The 23,589-nt window shown below is 42.7% G+C and overlaps 1 protein-coding gene across 3 annotated transcripts in view; it reads right to left on the bottom strand.

The window, feature by feature from the left end:
• znf638 (zinc finger protein 638) overlaps positions 1-23,589 on the bottom strand; it is a 252,174-nt gene that overhangs the window by 41,349 nt on the left and 187,236 nt on the right. For all 3 annotated transcript variants that reach the window (XM_051928463.1, XM_051928465.1, XM_051928464.1), the window contains exons 15-17: positions 9,705-9,833; positions 3,214-3,342; positions 3,083-3,114 (exon numbers count right to left, since the gene is read on the bottom strand). In XM_051928463.1, coding sequence (XP_051784423.1) covers positions 3,083-3,114; positions 3,214-3,342; positions 9,705-9,833 — 290 coding nt within the window. The remainder of the gene's footprint in view (positions 1-3,082; positions 3,115-3,213; positions 3,343-9,704; positions 9,834-23,589) is intronic.

The following is a 23,589-nucleotide window of genomic DNA, read 5'->3' as shown; positions in this document are numbered from 1 at the left end:
TGTTGTGTGTAGAATTCTGAGGAAAAAAATAAATTTAATCCATTTTGGAATAAGGCTATAACAATGTGGAAAAAGGGATGCGCTGTGAATACTTTCCAGATGCACTGTATCTAGATGTTTAACGTCTACATATAAAATTACTCAAATATTCAAATTCAACACGTTTACTTTACAAATTTTTTTAGACAAAATTAGTAATTCATCCAACTGATAAAATACTCAACAGATTAATCACTTACAAAATAATCATCTGTGGCATAAAAAGACAATTGGGTTGATTGATTCAGAGTTAAAGTGTGCTGCAGAAAAAATGGATCTAACTGTGCATCAGCAGACTGGCTAGCTATTTAAACTCCAGAGCAGCTGGAATGCTTTTGTTTAAGAAAAATAAATATGGGTGCATCTCAATAAATTAGAATATCATCGAAACTTGAATTGAATTACTGAAATAAATTAAAAGTGAAACTCAGATTCATTACACACAGCGATATATTTCAAACGTTTATTTCTTTTCATTTTGCTGATTATGGCCTACATGTAATGAAAAGGGAAAATTAGAATATTACACAAGACCAATAAAAAAAAAAAAAAGAAAAAAATCAATACAGAAATGCTGGCCTACTGAAAAATATTTTCATGTACGCACTCAATACTTGGTCGAGGCTCCTTTTGCATGAATTACTGAATCACTGTGGTGTGGCATGGAGGTGATCAGCTTGTGGTACTGCTGAGGTGTTATGGAAGCCCAGGATGCTTTGATAGGGGCCTTCAGCTCATTGGCATTGTTGGGTCTGGTGTGTCTCATCTTCCTCTCGACAATACGTTTAGGTCTGGGGAGTTCACTGGCCAATCAAGGACAGTGATACCATGGTCATTAAACCAAGTATTGGTACTTTTAGCAGTGTAGGCAGGTGCCAAGTCCTGCTGGAAAATGAAATCAGCATCTCCATAAAGCTTGTCAGCAGAGAGAAGCATGAAGTGCTTTAAAATTTGCTGGTAGACGGCTGCGCTGACTTTGGACTTGATAAAACATAGTGGACCAACACCAGCAGATGACATGGCTCCCCAAATCATCACTGACTGGAAACTTCACACTGTACCTGAAGCAACTTGGATTTTGTGCCTCTCCACTCTTCCTCCAGACTCTGGGTCCTTGATTTCCAAATGAAATGCAAAATTTACTTTCATCTAAAAAGAGGTCTTTGGACCACTGAGCAACAGTCCAGTCCGTTTTCTCCTTGGCCCAGGTAAGACGATTCTGATGTGTGGTGGCTCTTGAAGCACTGACTCCAGCTGCAGTCCACTCCTTGTGAATCTCCCCCAAATTCTTGTATGGGCTGTGCTACACAATCCTCTCAAGGCTGAGGTTATCCCTGTTGCTTGTGCACCATTTTGTGCCACATTTTTCCTTCCACTCAACTTTCCATTAATATGCTTGTATACAGCATTCTGTGAACAGCCAGCTTCTTTAGCAATGACCTTTTGTGGCTTACCAACCTTGTGGAGGGTGTCAATGACTGTCTTCTGGACAACTGTCAAGTCAGCAGTCTTCCCCTCAATTGTGTGGCCTACTGAACCAGACAGAGACCATTTAAAGGCTCATGACACCTTTGCAGGTGTTTTGGGTTAATTAGCTAAGTGGAGTGTGACACCATGAGTCTACAATATTGAACTTTCACAATATTCTAATTTTCTGAGATGCTGAAGTTTGGGTTTTCATTAGCTATAATGCCATAAATCATCAAAATGAAAAGAAAAACTCTTGAAATACATCACACTGTATGTAATGAATCTACAGAATATATAAGCTTCACTTTTTGAATTAAATTAATGAAATAAATTAACTTTTCAATGGCATTCTAATTTATTGAGATGTACCTGTACATGTATATTCAAAGTTTTACTCTTGTAAATATTTAATATTTTGCAGATAAATATATACAAACTCAAACTTGGAATTTTACTTAGAATGGTAGAAATGCAGCCTAACTGTAATTCTTATAAACTTGGGGGTTGGGGGGGGATTGGAACACAGCTTAACTAAGTTTTTAAATGTTAGATGCCAGTTTTTTTTTTTTTTTTTTTTTTTTTAAATCATTTCTTGCACAGATTAGCTTGTTACTTCTCTTATATGCACCTTTTGAAGTTTTAGAACTACAGTTAAATGCTGTTGGACAAAAAACAACTGTTCAAGTACAATCTGAATATATTTAAAAAAAATCTTGTTTGAGGACAAACACTGATATTAGAATGTAAAAGAATGGTTATTTTATCTCGGTTTAAAAATTTGGCATTGTGTCATGCAAGACGTACTATGAAAAACTGCTGTATTTAACAGATCTGTTTTTGTACACCAAAACCAGCCTTTCGAATTTTGAAAGGTTAGCATATCACCACTTAAAATAGATGTTTCTAAAATCAACCCCTTAACACCACAACTGTTGACTTCTCTGCCCAAGTGAAAGTATCTCTATGTTCTTGATTCCATTCTGATTCACTCTTGAACCTGAAATATACAATTTTCTGCAATCTTATACTACAACTTTTACACACCCATCACACAAAAGCAAAAGGTGCATTCCTTTCTCCAAAAAAAAAAAAAAAACTTCCATATTTCTGATTTTCCACATGACAGCTTTACAAATCACAATTTTAAAGAGCCTTTTTACTGACAGCAGTGTTTGTTTAGTTACCACAGTCAATGCACTTTTAACATATTTATGTGTATTGCCTAAAACAATGAAGAGTAATTAAAAAAAGAAGAAAAAAAACATTTCTCTGGTGTTTTCATGTGCATCTTTTATGTGACATTAAGGCCCACGAGCAACTCAACCTTTACCAACATATGAAATAAAAGAAAAATTACATATAGAAACCATGAATTGTACAGATATATTCAGTACCAACAGTTTTTAATCTACATTTGAATATTTTATTTTAATACCAGTAACAAATTTTTAAAACAATTCTAAATAATTTGATAGCTCTACAGCAGTTTAGCTTCAAAAAGCATTTCATATTCAGACAAACCTGACAGAAAAACTGAAGAGAAACACACCAAAATAAGAAAAAAAGCAAGTACCTTTTGATTTCTGGCTTCTCCTTTTTCTTAAGCTGCAACAAAGAAAGATAAAAATGTATCACCTCGTAATACTCACCTTTTTTAAACAAACACACATTCAGTAGTTTTTGTACATAAAAACAGTGCATTACCTCATCTTTTGCAGATTCTTTAACACACACTTTAAAGCAAAGTTGTGTCTCTTTAACGATACATGGCTCCTTACTATAATGCTCACAGATGTTTGCGGCTAGTTCAGCTGTTTCAAGTTCAATGATGATCTAAAAGGAAAACAAAATTAAATGGAATTCGTGAGCCACCAGATAGATCGAGACAGAGAGAGGCAGAGACAGATACAATCTTGATTAATAGAACTATAGAAAGATTATAAATTAATATTTTACAAAAAGATTAGGGAATTAGGACAAAGGACTATGTACAGTGTTTTGTGATTAAGTTTTCTTAACCTTGGCTAATGTGACTAACATAGACAAAAAGCAAACAAAGGTTGACATTTTAGAAAAATATGCTTATAGAACCAATGTGAAATATTTACAAAGTACATAACTCTTGACACTTCATTTTTCACTGTTTCACAACAATAAATCACTGTAGATTCACCTATGCTTTTCTGTTACTGGTCCTCTGGATTGGTTGGGTCAGGACATCAAGGGACTATTATCAAGGTGAAAACAATAATTTACTGTGTAATTACTGACCTCCTTCAAGCAAATCTATATTAAGTCATATAGGAACTGTGAGTAAACAGCTATTTTCAAGTCCTGCAAGAAATGATATCTGGACTCGACTTAGAGGTTGGGAGCATGCGTTACCGCACCCACCACGCAGCATACCACCCAGATTGAGATCCGGATGCAGCTGTGCAACAGGCGACACTTCAGCACCGCACTGAACAGTGCTTTTTTTTTTTATCATAAATTATTATTAGTATTATAAATTCTTTAAAAATCAGACAATGTGATTTTCTGGATTTTTTTTTTCCTCATTTTGTCTCTCATAGTTGAGGTATACCTATGATGAAAATTACAGGCCTCTCATCTTTTTAAGTGGGAGAACTTGCACAATTGGTGGCTGACTAAATACTTTTTTGCCCCACTGTGTGTGTGTATTATATATATACTAGTCATTTAGCCCTTTACAATAACGGGCGCTAGAACAGTAGTGCATAAACATTAGTAGGAACAGTCTATATTAAATGGCAAGGGACTTTGACCTCATTCTTTTTGTTGGTCGTATTTTTCTCTTTCAGCCTCTCTTTTGTTGATGTTTACTTGCTAAGCTGACCATTCTTCGTGGGCTGCCGCCGTGTATTTTGTGTCTTTAATTTTCTGTGACAGTAATACTGCCTTGTATGGCTCTATTCAATAAGGGCGCGCACAAAAAGGCGAGCTTCAAAAGGGCGACCTCAATTGAGCGCAGCGAATAAAGGCGTTCGTAGATAATTTAGTTCAAATGGCTCTGGAATATGTGAAGAGTAACAAAGGTGCAGATCTTTATTTACGTGCGCCTTTATTCACTGTGCCCAACTGAGGTCGCCCTTTTGAGGCTCGCCTTTTTGTGCGCGCCCTTATTCAAGGATGCCTGTGCGCGCCCTTATTGAAGGATACCGTCTTGTACGTCCGCTGGCTTGTACGTCCGTAATATACCTTTAATTTTCTCTGGCGGTAATACAGGCGTGCGCGTCGGTAATATGCCTTTAATCTCCTCTGACAGTAATACTGGCTTGTATGTGGCTGTAATATGCGTCACTGTATTGTGTACCTTTAATTTCCTCTCGCAGTAATACTGGTTTGTATTTCCGTAAAACGTCTCTAACTTTCTCTGACAGTAATATTGCGCATCACATCGCACATACCGCTTAGAATTAAGGCCAAAAAGTTCTATCTTGGTCTCATTAGACCAGAGAATCTTATTTCTCACCATCTCAGAGTCCTTCAGGTGTCTTTTAGCAAACTCCATGAGGGCTGTCATGTGTCTTGCACTGAGGTATGTGTGGAGACAACCAGGCACTGCTCATCACTTGTCCAATACAGTCCCCACAGTGAAGCATGGCGGTGGCAGCATCATGCTGTGGGGGTGTTTTTCAGCTGCAGGGACAGGACGACTGGTTGCAGTCGAGGGAAAGATGAATGCGGCCAAGTACAGGGATATCCTGGACAAAAACCTTCTCCAGAGTGCTAAGGACCTCAGACTGGGCCGAAGGTTTACCTTCCAACAAGACAATGACCCTAAGCACACAGCTAAAATAACGAAGGAGTGGCTTCACAACAACTCTGTGACTGTTCCTGAATGGCCCAGCCAGAGCCCTGACTTAAACCCAATTGAGCATCTCTGGAGAGACCTAAAAATGGCTGTCCACCAACGTTTACCATCCAACCTGACAGAACTGGAGAGGATCTGCAAGGAGGACTGGCAGAGGATCCCCAAATCCTTGCTCAGCTGTATACATAGGACAAACGTCAAAAAAAATCTCAACACGTGTACAGGAACATCGCAACGCCGTCAGAAGAAAGGACGCACTATCTTTGATATATGCACATACTAAATCGACAGGACACACATTCAACTGGGACAACGTGAAAGTAAAATTTAAGGCCAGTACAAAAAGCGCCAGAGAGTTGGCCGAGTCTTGGCTATCAGATGAAAATGCCATCAACAGACACTTGGACATAAACCCAGCATATGCCAACTTAAGAAGGACATATGCACTTTAATTAAACAATACACCCCCCACCCCCCTTTGATCATACGGACTTAGTCACCTCCACCCACCCCCCACTGAATGTGTTGCTATATATTGCCTTTGATTCTTTTAAGTCTAAGCATTATCCTCTGATGAAGATCCCTGACAGGGGTTGAAAGCTCTGGAATAAAACTATTTTATGATACGTGATTCGTTTTTTCTCCCTTTGTGGATCTCCAACTGCAAATATATATTATATATATATATATATATATATATATATATATATATATATATATATATATATATAAACAAACTGTCTGGAGTGCTAATCCTGCCAACCCACCCTCAAGTTTGAAGACCTGCCTGCTTGCAGGGCTGGGTGCAGATTAACATTATACGCAAGACAGAGCAATTGCAAGTTAAAGGCCTTGCTCAGGGGCCCAATGGAACAGAGTCGCTTCTGCCATTTATGGGATTCGAACCAGCAACCTTCCAATTGCCAGCATAGATCCCTAGCCGCAGAGCTACCATACCACTCCACCACTCTGACTTGGACAACCCAGAATATTGACAATGTTACTTTTAAGCATAACATTTGGGGTTACTGACTAGATGCAAAATAAATAACCCAAGGTGAAGTTCTTTTGTGGAATGCAGCAATTTCACTCCAGGGTTTCTCTGTATTTAGATGCACCTTTTAACCCCTACCCTCACAATCCTTTCAGGGTCTGTTGCAGAGAAGCATCCTCACAGAATGATGCTGCTATCATCATGCCTGATGGCAGGGATGGTGCGTTTTTTGATTAAATATTGCACTTGGCTTATGCTGCTGTTTGTGGGTTACAGGTGGCCAATATGTGGGTGGGTGAGAGGGCCATGGTAAATTGCCTAAGTGAACGACATCTCTGCGATATATTTATCCTCTTTAGTATCGCCACTCGTATCATGAAGGTGGACTGAACCCACTCTTTCATTCTTACACTTGATGAAAGCAACATACACCCCCACTCCCCTGCTTGCTCAAAAAGGGGAACCCTGCTCTGACAGTCATGCTAATTTAATCAAGGAGGGTTCAACCCATTCTTTTTCCATGGGACAGCCACCCTTCTATGACATTCATGCTCGTTCCATCAAGGGGGAAACCCTCCCCACTTTTGGGACGTGACTAAACATAACACGGGAAAACTGGGTTACGAGACCATAAAGGTTGAGAAAAACTGCCATGAACCCTTCTTCCACTTGTTTTCTGAGTCACACATGCCTGCTGCTAGTGAATGCTTTTTAGGTGCCATTTCTCACATCTGGGATGTACAACCCCAAATCCAAAGAAGTTGGGATGTTGTGTAAAACATACATAAAAACAGAATACAATGATTTGCAAATCCTTTTCAACCTATATTCAATTGAATACACTACAAAGACAAGATATCGAATGTTTAAACTGATAAACTTTATTGTTGTTCTGCAAATCTGCACTCATTTTGAATTTGATGCCTGCAACACGTTCCAAAAAAGTTGTGACAGGGGCAGCAAAAGACTGGGAAAGTTGAGGAATGTTCAAAAAACACCTGTTTTGAACATTCCATAGGTGAACAGGTTAACTGGAAACAGGTGTTTGTCATGATTGGGTATAAAAGGAGCATCCCCAAAAGGCTCAGTCGTTCACAAGCAAGGATGGGGTGAGGTTTACCATTTTGTGAACAACTGCGTGGGCAAATAGTCCAGCAGTTTAAGAACAACGTTTCTAAACGTACAATTGCAAGGAATCTACGGATTTCATCATCTACTGTCCATAATATCATCAAAAGATTCAGAGAATCTGGAGAAATCTCTGCACGTAAGCGGCAAGGCCGAATACCAACACTGAATGCCCGTGACCTTCGATCCATCAGGCAGCACTGCATTAAAATCCGATATTCTGTAAAGGATATTACCACGTGGGCTCAGGAATACTTCAGAAAACCATTGTCAGTTAACACAGTTCGTCGCTACATCTACAAGTGCAAGTTAAAACTCTACCATGCAAAGCGAAAGCCATATATCAACACCCAGAAACGCCACTGGCTTCTCTGGGCCCGAGCTCATCTGAGATGGACTGACACAAAGTGGAAAAGTATGCTGTGGTCTGACGAGTCCACATTTCTAATTGTTTTTGGAAATCATGGACGTCGTGTCCTCCGGGCCAAAGAGGAAAAGGACCATCCAGATTGTTATCAGCGCAAAGTTCAAAAGCCAGCATCTGTGATGGTATGGGGATGTGTTAGTGTCCATGGCATGGGTAACTTGCACATCTATGAAGGCACCATTAAAGCTGAAAGGTACATACAGGTTTTGGAGCAACATATGCTGCCATCCAAGCGACGTCTTTTTCAGGGACGTCCCTGCTTATTTCAACACAATGCGAAGCCACATTCTGCATGTGTTACAACAGCGTGGCTTCGTAGTAAAAGAGTGCGGGTACTAGACTGGCCTGCCTGCAGTCCACACCTGTCTCCCATTGAAAATGTGTGACACATTATGAAGCACAAAATACGACAACGGAGACCCCGGACTGTTGAGTAACTGAAGTTGTACATCAAGCAAGAATGGGAAAGAATTCCACCTACACAGCTTCAACAATTAGTGTCCTCAGTTCCCAAACCCTTATTGAGTTTTGTTAAAAGGAAAGGTGATAACACACAGTGGTAAACATGCCCCTGTCCCAGCTTTATTGGAACGTGTTGCAGGCATCAAATTCAAAATGAATGAAGAGTTGCAAAACAACAATAAAGTTTATCAGTTTGAACATTCGATATCTTGTCTTGGTAGTGCATTCAATTGAATATAGATTGAAAAGGATTTGCAAATCATTGTATTCTGTTTTTATTTACGTTTTACACAACGTCCCAACTTCATTGGAATTGGGGTTGTAAGACAAAAAGTGCAACTAACACTTCAACTTTAGTTTAAGTGCTGAGCGCCGAGTTTGCAAGTGCAAATGCAGCAGCTTCAATAAACAAGCTGAAATTCCCTTATTTCACAAATAATTCACTGACTTCACAATGTCAAAACTACCTGTCACTTTCAGCCATTTTCTTGCATTTAACTACAAAAGAGACACAGGTGACAATTTTCATTCTAGTGTAAGATGATCAGTGGAACTACAAGTTACAGTATCACTCATTTCAAATATGTCTAGGTAATGCCAAAACGTTTAATAGTTACAAATGTAAATTGTTTTGCTTAAGGTGTACTCTATAATTATCAATTAAAAAAACTGCTCACCAACTAATTGAAGGGGCAGCACAGATGTATGCTGAAACTCTGTTAGGATGGATGCCAACATCCATGAAACAGACTACAGATACTTAAAAATAAAATGAATAGTTACACTTCAGTTTGATGTTTTGCAAGATAAATATACTGAATGTTCTATGTACTATGGACATGGAAATTAAGTATACAATATACAGTATGTAACACACTATCCTATAATAAAGTCATTAGCATAATAACTGCACAGATATTTATAACTTATGTGAAATTAAACCAAAGCTTCTTATTTAAAGGGAAAGTTGTATATCAATTTTGTTTTTAACAATGGTGAGCACTGTGTGATTATTAACTATACATTGTTACATTTTAACTGACTATATCAGCTAATGTAATGGGGTGAGGAGGTTGTTACTTTGAATCAGACTAGATAAACCTCAGTTGGTAAATTCTTAAAATATTATATACGTATATACACACACACACACACATACATACATAATGCATATGTGTGTGTGTGTAACTTGAATGTAGAAACCACCTGTGCATTGTGAAAATTAAAAAGGTGTAACACAAGTTAGGTAACTACTGGCATAAGTGTCAGGTTAAGTGTGGCAAACATTAAAATTTATACATGTAAAATCCAATCCAATCAAAGGAATCAAAATGACTGGAAATGCTTACCTGGTCTTCCAAAGTGATGAACTGTTTGACCACTCCACGTTCTTTTACTAAAGTTAAAACCTCTTCTGTTACATTTTCCTTTGGTAAATTACTGATAACGACCAATCTCTTGTAAAGACCATCAATATCCTTTTTAAATCAGAGATAGAAAAGTACATTATTAGAAACCCTAATAAGCAAATTTTACAATAAAAGAAAGATTCCAAAAACAAACGCATATGAATAATACTTTTATAACAGCATCCAACATATCGTATGTGCCTGAATATACCACACACCCGAATATACTGTATGTAGACATCCACTGATTTTAGGTGTTGCATGATGCAGCTGTACGTAAAAGTGCATATTATTTGCTTGTAACGTTATCAAATATACAGTTAGGTCCATAAATATTTGGACAGACAACTTTTTTCTAATTTTGGTTCTGTACATTACCACAATGAATTTTAAATGAAACAACTCAGATGCAATTGAAGTGCAGACTTTCAGCTTTAATTCAGTAGGGTGAACAAAATGATTGCATAAAAATGTGAGGCAACTGAAGCATTTTTTTTTTTTAACACAATCCCTTCTTTTCAGGTGCTCAAAAGTAATTGGACAAATTAAATAAATAAAATGTTCATTTCTAATACTTGATTGAAAACCCTTTGCTGGCAATGACAGCCTGAAGTTTTGAACTCATGGATATCACCAGATGCTGGGTTTCCTCCTTTTTAATGCTCTGCCAGGCCTTCACTGCAGCGGCTTTCAGCTGCTGTTTGAGGGCCTTTCTGTCCGAAGTTTAGTCTTCAACAAGTGAAATGCATGCTCAATTGGGTTAAGATCAGGTAACTGACTTGGGCATTCAAGAATTTTCAACTTCTTTGCTTTAATAAACTTCGGGGTTGCTTTGGCTGTATGTTTTGGGTCACTGTCCATATGTATCATGAAACGCCGCCCAATCAATTTGACTGCATTTAGCTGGATTTGAGCAGACAGTATGTCACTGAACACCTCAGAATTCATTCGGCTGCTTCTGTCCTGTGTCACATCATAAACACTAGTGTCCCAGTGCCACTAGCAGCCATGCACGCCCAAGCCATCACACTGCCTCCACCATGTTTTACAGATGATGTGATATGCTTTGGATAGATAGATAGATAATGAGCTGTTCCACGCCTTCTCCATACTTTTTTCTTGCCATCATTCTGGTAGAGGTTGATCTTGGTTTCATCTGTCCAAAGAATGCTTTTCCAGAACTGTGATGGCTTTTTTTAGATGTACTTTATCAAAGTCCAATCCAGCCTTTCTATTCTTGAGGCTTATGAGTGGCTTGCACCTTGCAGTGCACCCTCTGTATTTACTTTCATGCAGTCTTCTCTTTATGGTAGACTTGGATATCGATACGCCTACCCCCTGGACAGTGTTGTGAAGGGGTTTCTCTTCATCATGGAAATGATTCTGCAATCATCCACCACTGTTGTCTTCCGTGGACATCTAGGTCTTTTTGCGTTGCTGAGTTCACCAGTGCTTGCTTTCTTTCTCAGGATGTACCAAACTGTAGATTTTGGCACTCGTACTATTGTAGCAATTTCTTGGATGGGTTTTTTCTGTTTTTGCAGCTTAAGGATGGCTTCTTTCACCTGCATGGAGAGCTCCTTTGACCGCATGTTGTCTGTTCACAGCAAAATCTGATGAGACAAAGATTGAACTCTTTGGTGTGAATGCCAGGCGTCACGTTTGGAGGAAACCAGGCACCGCTCATCACCACGCCAATACCATCCCTACAGTGAAGCATGGTGGTGGCAGCATCATGTTGTGGGGATGTTTTTCAGCGGCAGGGACTGGGAGACTAGTCAGAATAAAGGGAAAGATGACTGCAGCAATGTACAGAGACATCCTGGATGAAAACCTGCTCCAGAGCGCTCTTGACCTCAGACTGGGGCGACGGTTCATCTTTCAGTAGGACAACGACCCTAAGCACACAGCCAAGATATCAAAGGAGTGGCTTCAGGACAACTCTGTGAATGTCCTTGAGTGGTCCAGCCAGAGCCCAGACTTGAATCCCATTGAACATCTCTGGAGAGATCTTAAAATGGCTGTGCACCGACGCTTCCCATCCAACCTGATGGAGCTTGAGAGGTGCTGCAAAGAGGAATGGGCGAACTGGCCAAGGATAGGTGTGCCAAGCTTGTGGCATCATATTCAAAAAGACTTGAGGCTGTAATTGCTGCCAAAAGTGCATCGACAAAGTATTGAGCAAAGGTTGTGAATACTTATGTACATGTGATTTCTCAGTTTTTTTATTTTTAATAAATTTGCAAAAACCTCAAGTAAACTTTTTTCACGTATTCATTATGGGGTGTTGTGTGTAGAGTTCTGAGGAAAAAAATGAATTTAGTCCATTTTGGAATAAGGCTGTAACATAACAAAATCTAAGGCTGTAACATAACAAAATGCGGTAAAAGTGATGCGCTGTGAATACTTTCCAGATGCACTGTACATTTGATTTGTGTCTGTAACAGCCGGTATAAATTTATAGGACTTGTAAAAGTTACTGGTTTTATTTCCCACTTTTATTCTCTCAGTCACGATCACGATACAACAATTACCCCCCCGCCCCAGATCTGACCAGTTACTTTTTAACTGAAACTGGGAATAACTGTAGATGTAAGTGGTGTTTTGAGATAATGGAACTGGAAATTCTCTGATCTGGAGGGATAAAAGCTGACACACAAACGCTGGTGAATCTGCCTTCTTCGTATCTCACTGTCACTTGAATTTTTTATTCAGTTTTATTTAGTGTTCCTGCTCACACTGAATTAGTATGCACCTTGTAAAAACATAAAATAATGTAATTGAACAAAATGTATGTGTGTAAGTACAGAAAATAGGACAGAATGATCAAACTTGTTTGTGTTTTGCGTACGTGACAAAAAGCATATATACTTTCTGGAAGTTTTCTTTCAATGATGTGACAAGAAAATATACCTTTAGGGTAAAGACTTTACCAATTGGAATAATACAAAATGAGTCAGGACGCTATTTTTATTGCTTACGTGGTCAACGTTCAGGAGACTAGAAAGCTATAAAACAGCAAGGATATCTGCGCTCGAGGCAGATGAAGTGCGGTGTCCTAGGACTGTATTTCTCTGTCATTTTACCCTTGTCTGGTATGTATCAATAAAAGGTTTTTACTAATTTTAATTTCTTCTCTGTCTTCAGTCACAAAAAGTGTCCACAGTTTTTTGGCGCCCGGACGTGGGGCAAGAGACGGCTGGTCGACTCCTCCAGCGAGACCATTTCAGTGATCCGTCTTACCAGCGGACTGCCGTCAACTTGAGCTCCGGCAGCAGAGCATGCAGCTCCGGCAAAAGTTAGGACTGCCCTGTCCTGAAAGAGTTCGAGTGAGGAGCCCCTGGTCTCCTCTTTGCTACATCCACGGTGACTGAACGGATTTCCAGACAGAGCTTGCACACTTCCAGGCTGGGGTAAGCACCGGGGAATTTCCGAACATTTTTTTATTTTCTAAATTACGGGAGGGCGAGTTTCCTGTTGACCGTCTAGTCATATTCATATCTCAACGGGTTGCTTAAGGTGATGGAGACTTGACCCAAGCAGTTTGACGCATACGAAAGGTCTGACGAAAGGATACTGGCCTCACCCATATCCTAGACTCGGCTGGACGTATTGATGTAGTCACCTGAGCTGGAATCCGGGGATGTGAGCGGACAGGCTAACGGGACGAGTAACGGGGTGGTATATATATATATATATATATATACATATGGAAACATAAAAAACAGAAAAAGAGCACAGATTGCAGGTTTGCTGTTAGGACGGAATAAATAAATCTACATACTAATAGGAATACCGTGTTCTCCTGGGAACTGGGACAGGACCGATAGTTGGGTGTCTCCCCTTGGGACTAAAGAAGGGAACAGTAAGGGAATAGTGAGTGGCACACTTAATACCTCGCTGATTCATACGTACAAGGGATTAGACGAATCAGTATATAGTTGGAAAATTAAATACAGGACTCGGGAAGAGCAAGGGGACATAAAGGGAACTTATAACAGTAAGCCTGTTAATCGCCGCACAGGGGGATCAAAATCATTAATGCTGGAAGAATTATTTTCGGAGGATCAACAGACGCCCCGTAAAAATGGGTCTCCTAGGAAATTTGTAGAAAAGAAGACAGGTTTAGATTTCAAGAAGGCATGTAGGAAATGGAATAGACAAGAGTGGTGGGCGTTGGCCGATAGAGGGGACAGGAGATGTAAGTGAAATACAGGAAGCTAGGAAGATCCTGTGTAGGAATAAGCAGGGTTGTTATAATAGTGGACCGTATCGAATGGATAATGTTCGATAGATGGGAATTAGTAATAAAAGACAGAAATTTAGAAGCAGTACAGAAACAGAATGAATTGTTGCGGGAAATGAGGGAAAGGCTAAAAAGGAGAAAGAGGAATTACTAATTACATTACAGAAAGTTCAGACAGGCACTGAACCACAGGCAGACGGGAGGAAAAGGAAGAATAATCCAAATAAAGACCCCCTTTATCCTATTATTTTTTTCTCTCCTCAGTACCAACCTCAGGCACCTCCATTATCCCCTCCTCTATCCCCCATTCCGACTGCCCCCCCTACACTACAACTGGCAGAAGTTTCCCCTGATGATCCCCCAGGCACAGATCACTATGACCCACCCCGTACTAGACAAACCCCCGTCTCCAAATGCACTCGAAGTCAAACCTCCACTCACAAACCAGCTCCAACTTTTTTCTCTCCAAATCCTTCACCTTTACTTACTTGCCCTTTAATAGAAGTTCCCAATCCCCATTATAACCCTGCCCATCCAGCCGGACCCCAAAATCCCACAACAGTTATGATAAATCGGAACTGGGACATCCAAGAACTAAAGGATGTCGTGAATGCACTTCCAGATCCAAAGGAAGTAGGAGGACTAAAATTTGTTGAACAACTTGATCAGTTAGATAGCATGTATAAGCCTAACGCTGCTGAATGGACCCAGGTACTTCGTCGAAAGCTTGGGACCACATGGGCCACTGTTTGCAGGGGTGTCCGCAATGACGTTCCATGGGTATGGAACCCAGCTTTAACTCGAGAACAGGGGATTGGTGGAGAAGGCGAATTTAACCCACAATGGGAGGTGTTGAGACAAAATATTGCAGAAAAATATAAAAAAGGAACGGACTGGTCCCTTATTTCTGCTGCAAAACAAAAGAGAGACGAGATGGTTGATGAATGGGCACATAGGATTCAAGACCTTATGGCTAATCACTCGGGCTTGGAAAATGTTGATGACTGCACCCGAGCTGCAGTTCCACCTTTTGTTTCCGGTTTGCGCCTTGATATACAAAACAAGGTCCGCACTTCCTGTATTGAGTGGGAAAGTGCCGCGTTTGATGAAGTCAAACGACATGCTGAACATGCCGAAAAACAAACTAAGCAGAAGGAATCGGACTCTCATGCCAAATTATTGGCAGCACAGATGAACTATTATACCAGGAATACTCCTGACCGAGGCCGAGGATATGGCCTTAGAGGAAGGGGACGAGGAAGAGGTGGTTTTGGAGCTCCTCCTGCTGACCACAATAAGAATCCTTTTATTCCCTCTCCCTTTAATCCCAATGTTAATTCCTACTCTTGCTACGCCTGTGGTGAAACTGGACATTTTCGTTGGGAGTGCCCTCACAGACAGCAACAGCCCCCGCCTCCCCCTGTTTTTTCTGACACCCCTGACCAACAATACTGGCCATAGGAAAACGCAGGGACCTCCAGCCACTCTTTTCAACTACCTTTGCTCACCCATAATTCAGAGACTGATCCTTTACTGACATTGTTCGTTGATGGCACTGAGACTATTTTCTTAGTCAACACTGGTGCCACTTGATCTACCCTCTCGCTGGCAAAGGTCCCTGCCTTGAACGAGACTGTTACTGTGCTTACTGCTTCTGGACAACCTCACCTTCTCCAAGTATCAAAACCTCTTCAAGTCCAGTCACGTCCTGGCGGACATACCTTACTGCATCGTTTTCTTTTAAATCAGCTCTGTCCAGTTAACCTTTTAGGAAGAGATCTCATGACAAAACTTTCTCTTTCTATTTCTATGACTGACAAAGGTTTTTTCTGTTCTACCCCCAAGTTGTTGTGTCAAATTGCCCCTTACCCCAAACCCTCTTTTGCAGCTTGGACTTTAGATATTTCCCCACACACCATTCTCCTCAAAGCCCTACACTCTTTTTCCCCCTGTCTCTTTCCCAATTTACAGGCCCGACATTTTACACTGTACTGCCCAATACTTCCCTATAGAAGTAGACACCCCCTGGCTAGAATCTTTCCTTACTTCTGGTACTCGCCCCGAAACCCTTCACATCTCCTGTGTTTTTATTTCATCCACAAAGGCAGCTGCTTCTGTTCATCTTACATGCTCACAGCATATATTTTATCTTGGCAGCTCAGTGCCTCATATTTCCTTAGCTAAATCGCGCACTGTTAAATGGGGGAAATAGGACCATGGGTAGAAAAATGCCTTGAAAGAACAGACTGGTTACAAGTTACTCCAGGTATTTTTGATACTCCTGACCGTTTAATAACTAAAGTGGTGTTTCAAACAGATTTTTTTTTAGTACATCGGGCTTTGTGCCGTCCTTCCTCTTTTGCTTGTTCATTGCAAATCACTTTCCCTTCTTGGCTCTCTATGCTCCCTGATTCACTATGGTCCCAGGGAAAGAATGATTATGGAAGGATAGCCCATTGTGAGCCTCTGGTGATCCACCCGAAATCCTCCTTCCGCCCGCACCGTGCCCAATGTCCTCTGTCTCCCGAAGCAGAGGCTGGCATCTCCGCCGTACATTCCGATCTCGTCAAACGCGGTACCGCCGTTGGACATGGACCGTCATGCCTCAGGGATACACTGAAGCCCCTTGTGTATATGGACAAGCTCTTGCCCAAAATTTAGAAGGCTTTTGGCCGGACAGGATACAGTATGTAGATGGAAATGATATGTAGCGCTACGGAAGAAGATTGTACAAAAGATACCCAGAAATTGTTGCTGTTTTTGGGGGACAATGGCCATAAAGTTTCTAAAGTTAAGCTGCAGCTAATCAAAACAACTGTAAAATATCTAGGTCATGACATTACGTATGGAACAAGAGCTCTCTCTAGCGATCGCATTACAGCCATCCAAAATCTTCCTAGACCGGTCACAAAACAACAGGTTATGTCTGTTTTAGGTATTCTGGGCTACTGCAGACAGTGGGTTCTAAATTTTACTGAAAGAGCACAGCCGTTGCAACAATTGGCTAATACTCCTGGCATCCCCCTTTCTGGCCAGGTCCAATGGAATGAACAGGCTGAGAAGGCTCTCTGTAACCTAAAAACTGCTCTTCTATCTGCGCCCGCGCTTGGTTTGCCTGATCATTCTCGTCCATTCACTTTGTTCGTGGACGAAAAGCAGGGATTTATGAATGCAGTACTGACGCAACAACATGGAGATAAACAAAGACCGGTGGCTTATTTTTCTAAAAAACTGGATCCAGTGGCCGCAGCACTTCCTCCGTGTCTTCGTGCTGTGGCTGCAACAACAGAAGCTGTATTAGCAAGCACGGATGTAGTTCTCATGAGCCCCCTAACAGTTAAAGTGCCTCACGCTGTACATTCTATCCTAGTACAAGCCAAAACTTCACATCTCAACCAGTTACGCAGTGGTCCAAGGGGACCGCCTGCTGGAAGCAAATCGAATTTCATCAAGCTTGAGTGCACAAGCAGCTGAACTCGTAGCACTCACTCGAGCATGTCAGCTGTCCGAAGGGAAGATCGTAACAATTTATACGGATTCCAGGTATGCTTTTGGAGTCTGCCATGATCATGGAGCACTATGGAAACTAAGGGGATTTAAGACCAGTACTGGCAAACCCATCCAACATCAGAAATTGATCGAATCCCTTTTAGAAGCTATAACCAAACCATCGAAGCTAGCGATTGTTAAATGTCAAGCTCACACAGGAAAACAGGATCCTGTTAGCAAAGGAAATGAATTAGCTTACCACTTTGCTAAAGAGGCTGCATATAATAACACACCAATTTCTTTATTCCAACAGAGAAATGACCAGGACCCTGATAATCAAATTATTTCTTTACAGAGTGCAGCCACGGATATCGAAAGGAGAAAATGGTCCAAAGAAGGGTCCCTCTCTGATGGAGTCTGGACTCATAAACACACTAACAAACCTTTTCTCCCAAAAGCCTCTTTCCCAGGAATGGCAAAAATCGCCCATGGCCTCGACCACGCAGGTGGAGATGCCATGGTTCGAGATGTTGAAAAACATTGGGAAGCTGTAGGTTTCTCTACATATGCAGAGCAATTTTGCAGACGCTGTGCAATATGTCAAAAGTTTAATGTGGGAAAAGGTACCCAGGTAAGTCCCGCCATTACCCCTAATCCAATGGGTCCGTTTGAACACCTCCAAATGGATTTCATTGAACTAACCCCGTCTAAAGGGTACCGATATTGTCTTGTGATTGTCGATGTGTTCTCCCGATGGGTAGAGGCTTTCCCTTCAAAACACAACGATGCCAAAACAGTAGCTAAAGCACTAATTAAAGAGATTATTCCAAGATGGGGTATCCCTCAAAAGTTACAAACAGATAATGGCACTCATTTTGTGAACTCCGTTATAAATGAATTAACCACCTGGCTCCAAATTAATGTGCACCATTATTGTAAATACCATCCCCAAAGCGGAGGCACCGTAGAACGATGCAATGGCACTTTAAAAGCTAAACTCGCAAAAATTTGTGAACAAACTAATTTATCATGGCCGGATGCACTACCCTTAGCTTTAATGGGACTAAGGGGACGGACACACCGACAACTGGGACTATCGCCGTTTGAGATTCTGACCGGACGTCCCATGCCCATTGGCATGGTTGTAGGAAATGTGAATTTGCATACTGTGGACAATGATCTTCTCTCTACTCTTGCAGGTCTCCGAACCTCGTTGAAGGAAGTCCACCAGCAGGTTAATCAAGCCTGGAGGACCAGCCCACCTTCTAAGGATTTACCAATTCCCTTGGGCACCTGGATCCTGGTTCGAGATACTCGGAGGAAACACTGGCATCAGCCTAGGTGGAGAGGACCATTCCAAATTCTTCTATCCACACCACATGCCGTGAAAGTTGAAGGACTGCCTGCCTGGATCCACGCATCGCATTGCAAGAAATGACTATCTTAAAAATACTTTTTCTGTTGACTGTTACCCGCACCCTCTCAGGCTACCCAAGGATGGGTGGTGATCTCTATCTAAGTACTTTACTGCCTCTATGGAAAGGGCATATATGCTACATGAGGAGCACATGTCTCGTATAGCTTCTTCCATTTTCTCCTCCCCATCCGATTTTCCCCCCCCCTTCCCCTTCATCAACCATTTCAATTTAATTATATTGCCCACATCATTTTGTTCAAAAAGGGAGGAGTGTAAAAACATAAAATGATGTAATTGAACAAAATGTATGTGTGTAAGTACAGAAAATAGGACAGAATGATCAAACTTGTTTGTGTTTTGCGTACGTGACAAAAAGCATATATACTTTCTGGAAGTTTTCTTTCAATGATGTGACAAGAAAATATACCTTTAGGGTAAAGACTTTACCAATTGGAATAATACAAAATGAGTCAGGACGCTATTTTTATTGCTTACGTGGTCAACGTTCAGGAGACTAGAAAGCTATAAAACAGCAAGGATATCTGCGCTCGAGGCAGATGAAGTGCGGTGTCCTAGGACTGTATTTCTCTGTCATTTTACCCTTGTCTGGTATGTATCAATAAAAGGTTTTTACTAATTTTAATTTCTTCTCTGTCTTCAGTCACAAAAAGTGTCCACAACCTTATGGTCCATGATGTCAAAGCTGCACTGACAAAAAACAAAAATAGGTATATATGATATTTGGAATAACTCATTTTATGACCTGTATATTACATTTCGGAAAACATTTCAGCACGAATGCAACATTATTCATATTCATTCGCATGCCTTCTTGTGCTTGTAATCAGTGACCACGTTCAAACATTCCATAAACCGCCCCCCACCCCCATCTTGCCCATGCAGTCTCCACGTTTTGGTGAACGGTACCGTTTCATTTGTACTCCAGGACATGCAGAGAAAAGAATAGTTACAGAGAGGTCAGTTCCACGCTATATGCAATCATCACATTCAAATGTTAACAGTTCACACACACATCCAAGGACCGTCCTTTCTACGTTTATAACATGTGTACCTGTTGCAATGTACACACTTCTCTCTGTGCTGTGGTTACTATTACACTGAAGGGGCTGGGGAAGCAGCGGTCTTGGAACAGAAGCTTGTCGATGTTGCATCCTCTTGTTTTATCCATTGCCTTTACTTGTAAGAAGCGACAACAAAGTTACTCTGCAAGGTGAGCCATGAACACTCTTCTTTTCTCAGTGGCCCCCATGCATGCCTTGCACAGTACATGTGTGTTGATCGCTGCCAGGTCAAGTTTGTTATAGTACAAGCAACCGGCCACCTGCGTGCGCCTTCTGAATAAGCTCACACCTTCTGGTGCACGATGTCAACATAGCACCGGGCAAAAAAGAAAGACAAATATACTGTATGTAACATTCTGAAGAAATCATTTTATGACCTGAACAGTATCAATCAGAAAACATTGTCACACTAACGCAATATTTGAAAATGAACCTCGCCAGATCGGGTGTGAATTTATACTGGTGCTGTTAGTTAGAGTCATACAAGGGGGCTCCGCCCCCTGCTCGCTTCGCTCGCCTACCCCCGGCGTTTTGAACCCATGCCCGCTGGGCAGCCGTAGTTTCAGACGCACGTTGTAGGAGCCTGCGTTGTTTTGAACCCGTGCTTGACCCGCTTCTGCGGTTTGAGACGCGCATTGTAGGCGTATATCCGTCAGTTGAGCTCGTTCGGTTTGAACCCGTGCCCGCTTTGCCTCCGCAGTTTCAGACGCGCGTTGTAGGCGCCTGCATACATTGATCGTATCCAGGTGGGTCGTGTTCGGCGTTTTGTACGATCCCAAGCAGCACATTATTCCTAACTTCACCCCGCAGTAGTGCCATGCACAATATGGCCGTGACGCCTGCACCTTCACTACGCAGTAGTGCCACTCACAATATGGCGGTGACGCCTGCGCCTTCTGTATTATGTCGGGTTTTACCATGCTGTGTAGGCGCCTTTGCCTTTCGTACTTTCCCGCGCCTTCCGACGCGTGATGTAGGCGTCTGCACCTTCCGGGTCTGCCTCCGCTGTGTGGTGTGGACGTTTAACGGCCATTTTTTCTGCTTTTATATTCTGTATCTCGCTGTGCATGTGTTTCGTGCCTAGGTTTTTTTGAAGCTGTTGCATTCCAGTTTTCATCATCTGTAACCTGCTCTCCATGTGTTTGGCCCCGTTCTTTAACCTCTTTATGACGTTTTACTTTGTTTTCTACTCTGTCTTTTATTTCTGACCTCGCTTTATCCTGCTTTTGTTTCAATGACACCTGGTCCGTGGTGATTATATTCTCCCTTTTTTTCCATTTGTTTGCGATACTGTGATCTTTACTGTACTGTCAATAATGCATCACTGTAATGTGATCCACCTATGCTGTATAGTTTGGACGTGTGAGGATGACATACGTTTAATATGGAGTGTCCGCCCGTGTCACTCTGGGGCCCCCCACTGTTAATACGGAGCTCCTTCCGTACTATCATGCGGTGCATTGTGGACCACTGCGGACTCCGTGGTGTTTCCCGTTTCACTTTGTAGCTCGGTCAGTTGAGCGGTTTCTTTTTGGAGCTGTGCCTGCCTGGTTTGCGGCATGTCAGACGGTTCGTAGTCTCTCCCGTTTTGCTCTGGGGCAGGGGAGCTTTGTGTGGTGCCTGCGCACGTTCGTAGTCTCTCCCGTTTCACTCTGGGGAAGGGGGCTTTGTGTGGCGCCTGCGCACTGTCTCCTGCGTCCACGGGCATGTCCCTGCGTCCATATCTGGTTTACCATTCTCGGTTAGTAATATGGATGAGCGGGGGGGGTGGCGGATTTGGGGGGCAAGGGAGAGCGTCAAGGTGACTGGGAGAATAAAACTGGAAAAAAAAAAAGCTAACTTTTATAAATGCCATACATTTACAGCTAATCTGACGCGGTTAGTTTTCAAATAATATTGCATTAGTTCGATGATATTTTCTGATTGGTACTATTCAGGTCCTTCCCATGGGCTCACCACCTATGGGAGTGGCCAAGGAGGTCGGGTGCAGTGAGAGTTGGGTGGTGGCCGAAGGCAGGGACCTTGGCGGTCTCATCATCGGCTACAGAAGCTGGCTCTTGGGACGTAGAATGTCACCTCTCTGAAAGGGAAGGAGCCTGAGCTAGTGCGTGAGATCGAGAGGTTCCGGCTAGATACAGTCGGACTCACCTCGACGCACAGCTTGGACTCTGGAACCAATCTCCTTGAGAGGGGCTGGACTCTCTACCACTCTGGAGTTGCCCCCGGTGAGAGGTGCCGAGTGGGTGTGGGCATACTTATTGCCCCCTGACTTGGAGCCTGTTCATTGGGTTTACCCCGGTGGACGAGAGGGTAGCCTCCCTCCGCCTTCGGGTGGGGGGACAGGTCCTAACTGTTCGTGCATATGCGCCGAACAGCACTTTGGATTACCCACCCTTTTTGGAGTCCCTGGAGGGGGTGCTAGAGGGCATACCTTCTGGGGACTCCCTCGTTCTGCTGGGAGACTTCAATGCTCACGTGGGCAATGGCAGGGAGACCTGGAAGGGCGTGATTAGGAGGAATGGCCCCCCCGATCTGAACCCGAGCGGTGTTTTGTTATTGGACTTCTGTGCTCGTCTCGGATTGTCCATAACGAACACCATGTTCAAGCACAGGGGTGTTCATATGTGCACTTGGCACCAGGACACCCTAGGCCTCTGTTCAATGATTGACTTTGTGGTTGTGTCATCAGACATGCGGCCACATGTTTTGGACACTCAGGTGAACAGAGGGCGGAGCTGTCAACTGATCACCACCTGGTGGTGAATAGGCTTGGATGGTGGGGGAGGATGCCGGTCAGGCCTGGTAGGCCCAAATGTGTTGTGAGGGTCTGCTGGGAACATCTGGCAGAGTCCTCTGTCAGAAGTAGCTTCAACTCGCATCTCCGGCAGAACTTCGACCACATCCCGAGGGAGGTGGGGGACATGGAGTCCAAATGGGCCATGTTCCGTTCCTCTGTTGTTGAGACGGCTGACCGGAGCTGTGGCCGGTGCCTGTCGTGGAGGCAATCCCCCGAACCCGTTGGTGGACACCGGCGGTGAGGGATGCCGTCAAGCTGAAGGGAGTCCTACAGGACCTTTTTGTCCTGTGGGACTCAGTAGGCAGCTGATAGGTACCGGCAGGCCAAGTGGAATACGGCTTTGGTTGTTGCCGAGGCAAAAACTCTGGTGTGGGAGGAGTTTGGGGAGGCCATGGAGAACGACTTCCAGACGGCTTTGAGGACATTCTGGTCCACCATCCGGCATCTCAGGAGGGGGAAGCAGTGCAGTGTCAACACTGTATATGGTGGGGATGGTGCACTGCTGACCTCAACTCGGGATGTTGTGGGTCGGTGGGGAGAGTACTCTGAAGACCTGCTCAATCCCACTAACATGCCTTCCAATGAGGAAGCAGAGCCTGGGGACTCTGAGGTGGGCTCCTCCATCTCTGGGACTGAGGTGGTCAAAAAACTCCTTGGTGGCAGGGCCCCGGGGGTGGATGAGATACGCCCGGAGTTCCTCAAGGCTCTGGATGTTATAGGACTGTCTTGGTTGACACGTCTCTGCAACATCGTATGGACATCAGGGACAGTGCCTCTGGATTGGCAGACCGGGG

This window comes from Erpetoichthys calabaricus, chromosome 5 (genome assembly GCF_900747795.2).
Source record: "Erpetoichthys calabaricus chromosome 5, fErpCal1.3, whole genome shotgun sequence".
Taxonomy (NCBI): Eukaryota; Metazoa; Chordata; class Cladistia; order Polypteriformes; family Polypteridae; genus Erpetoichthys; species Erpetoichthys calabaricus.
The sequence above is the reverse complement of the archived record's forward strand: the minus strand, read 5'-3'. Positions and strand labels throughout refer to the sequence as shown.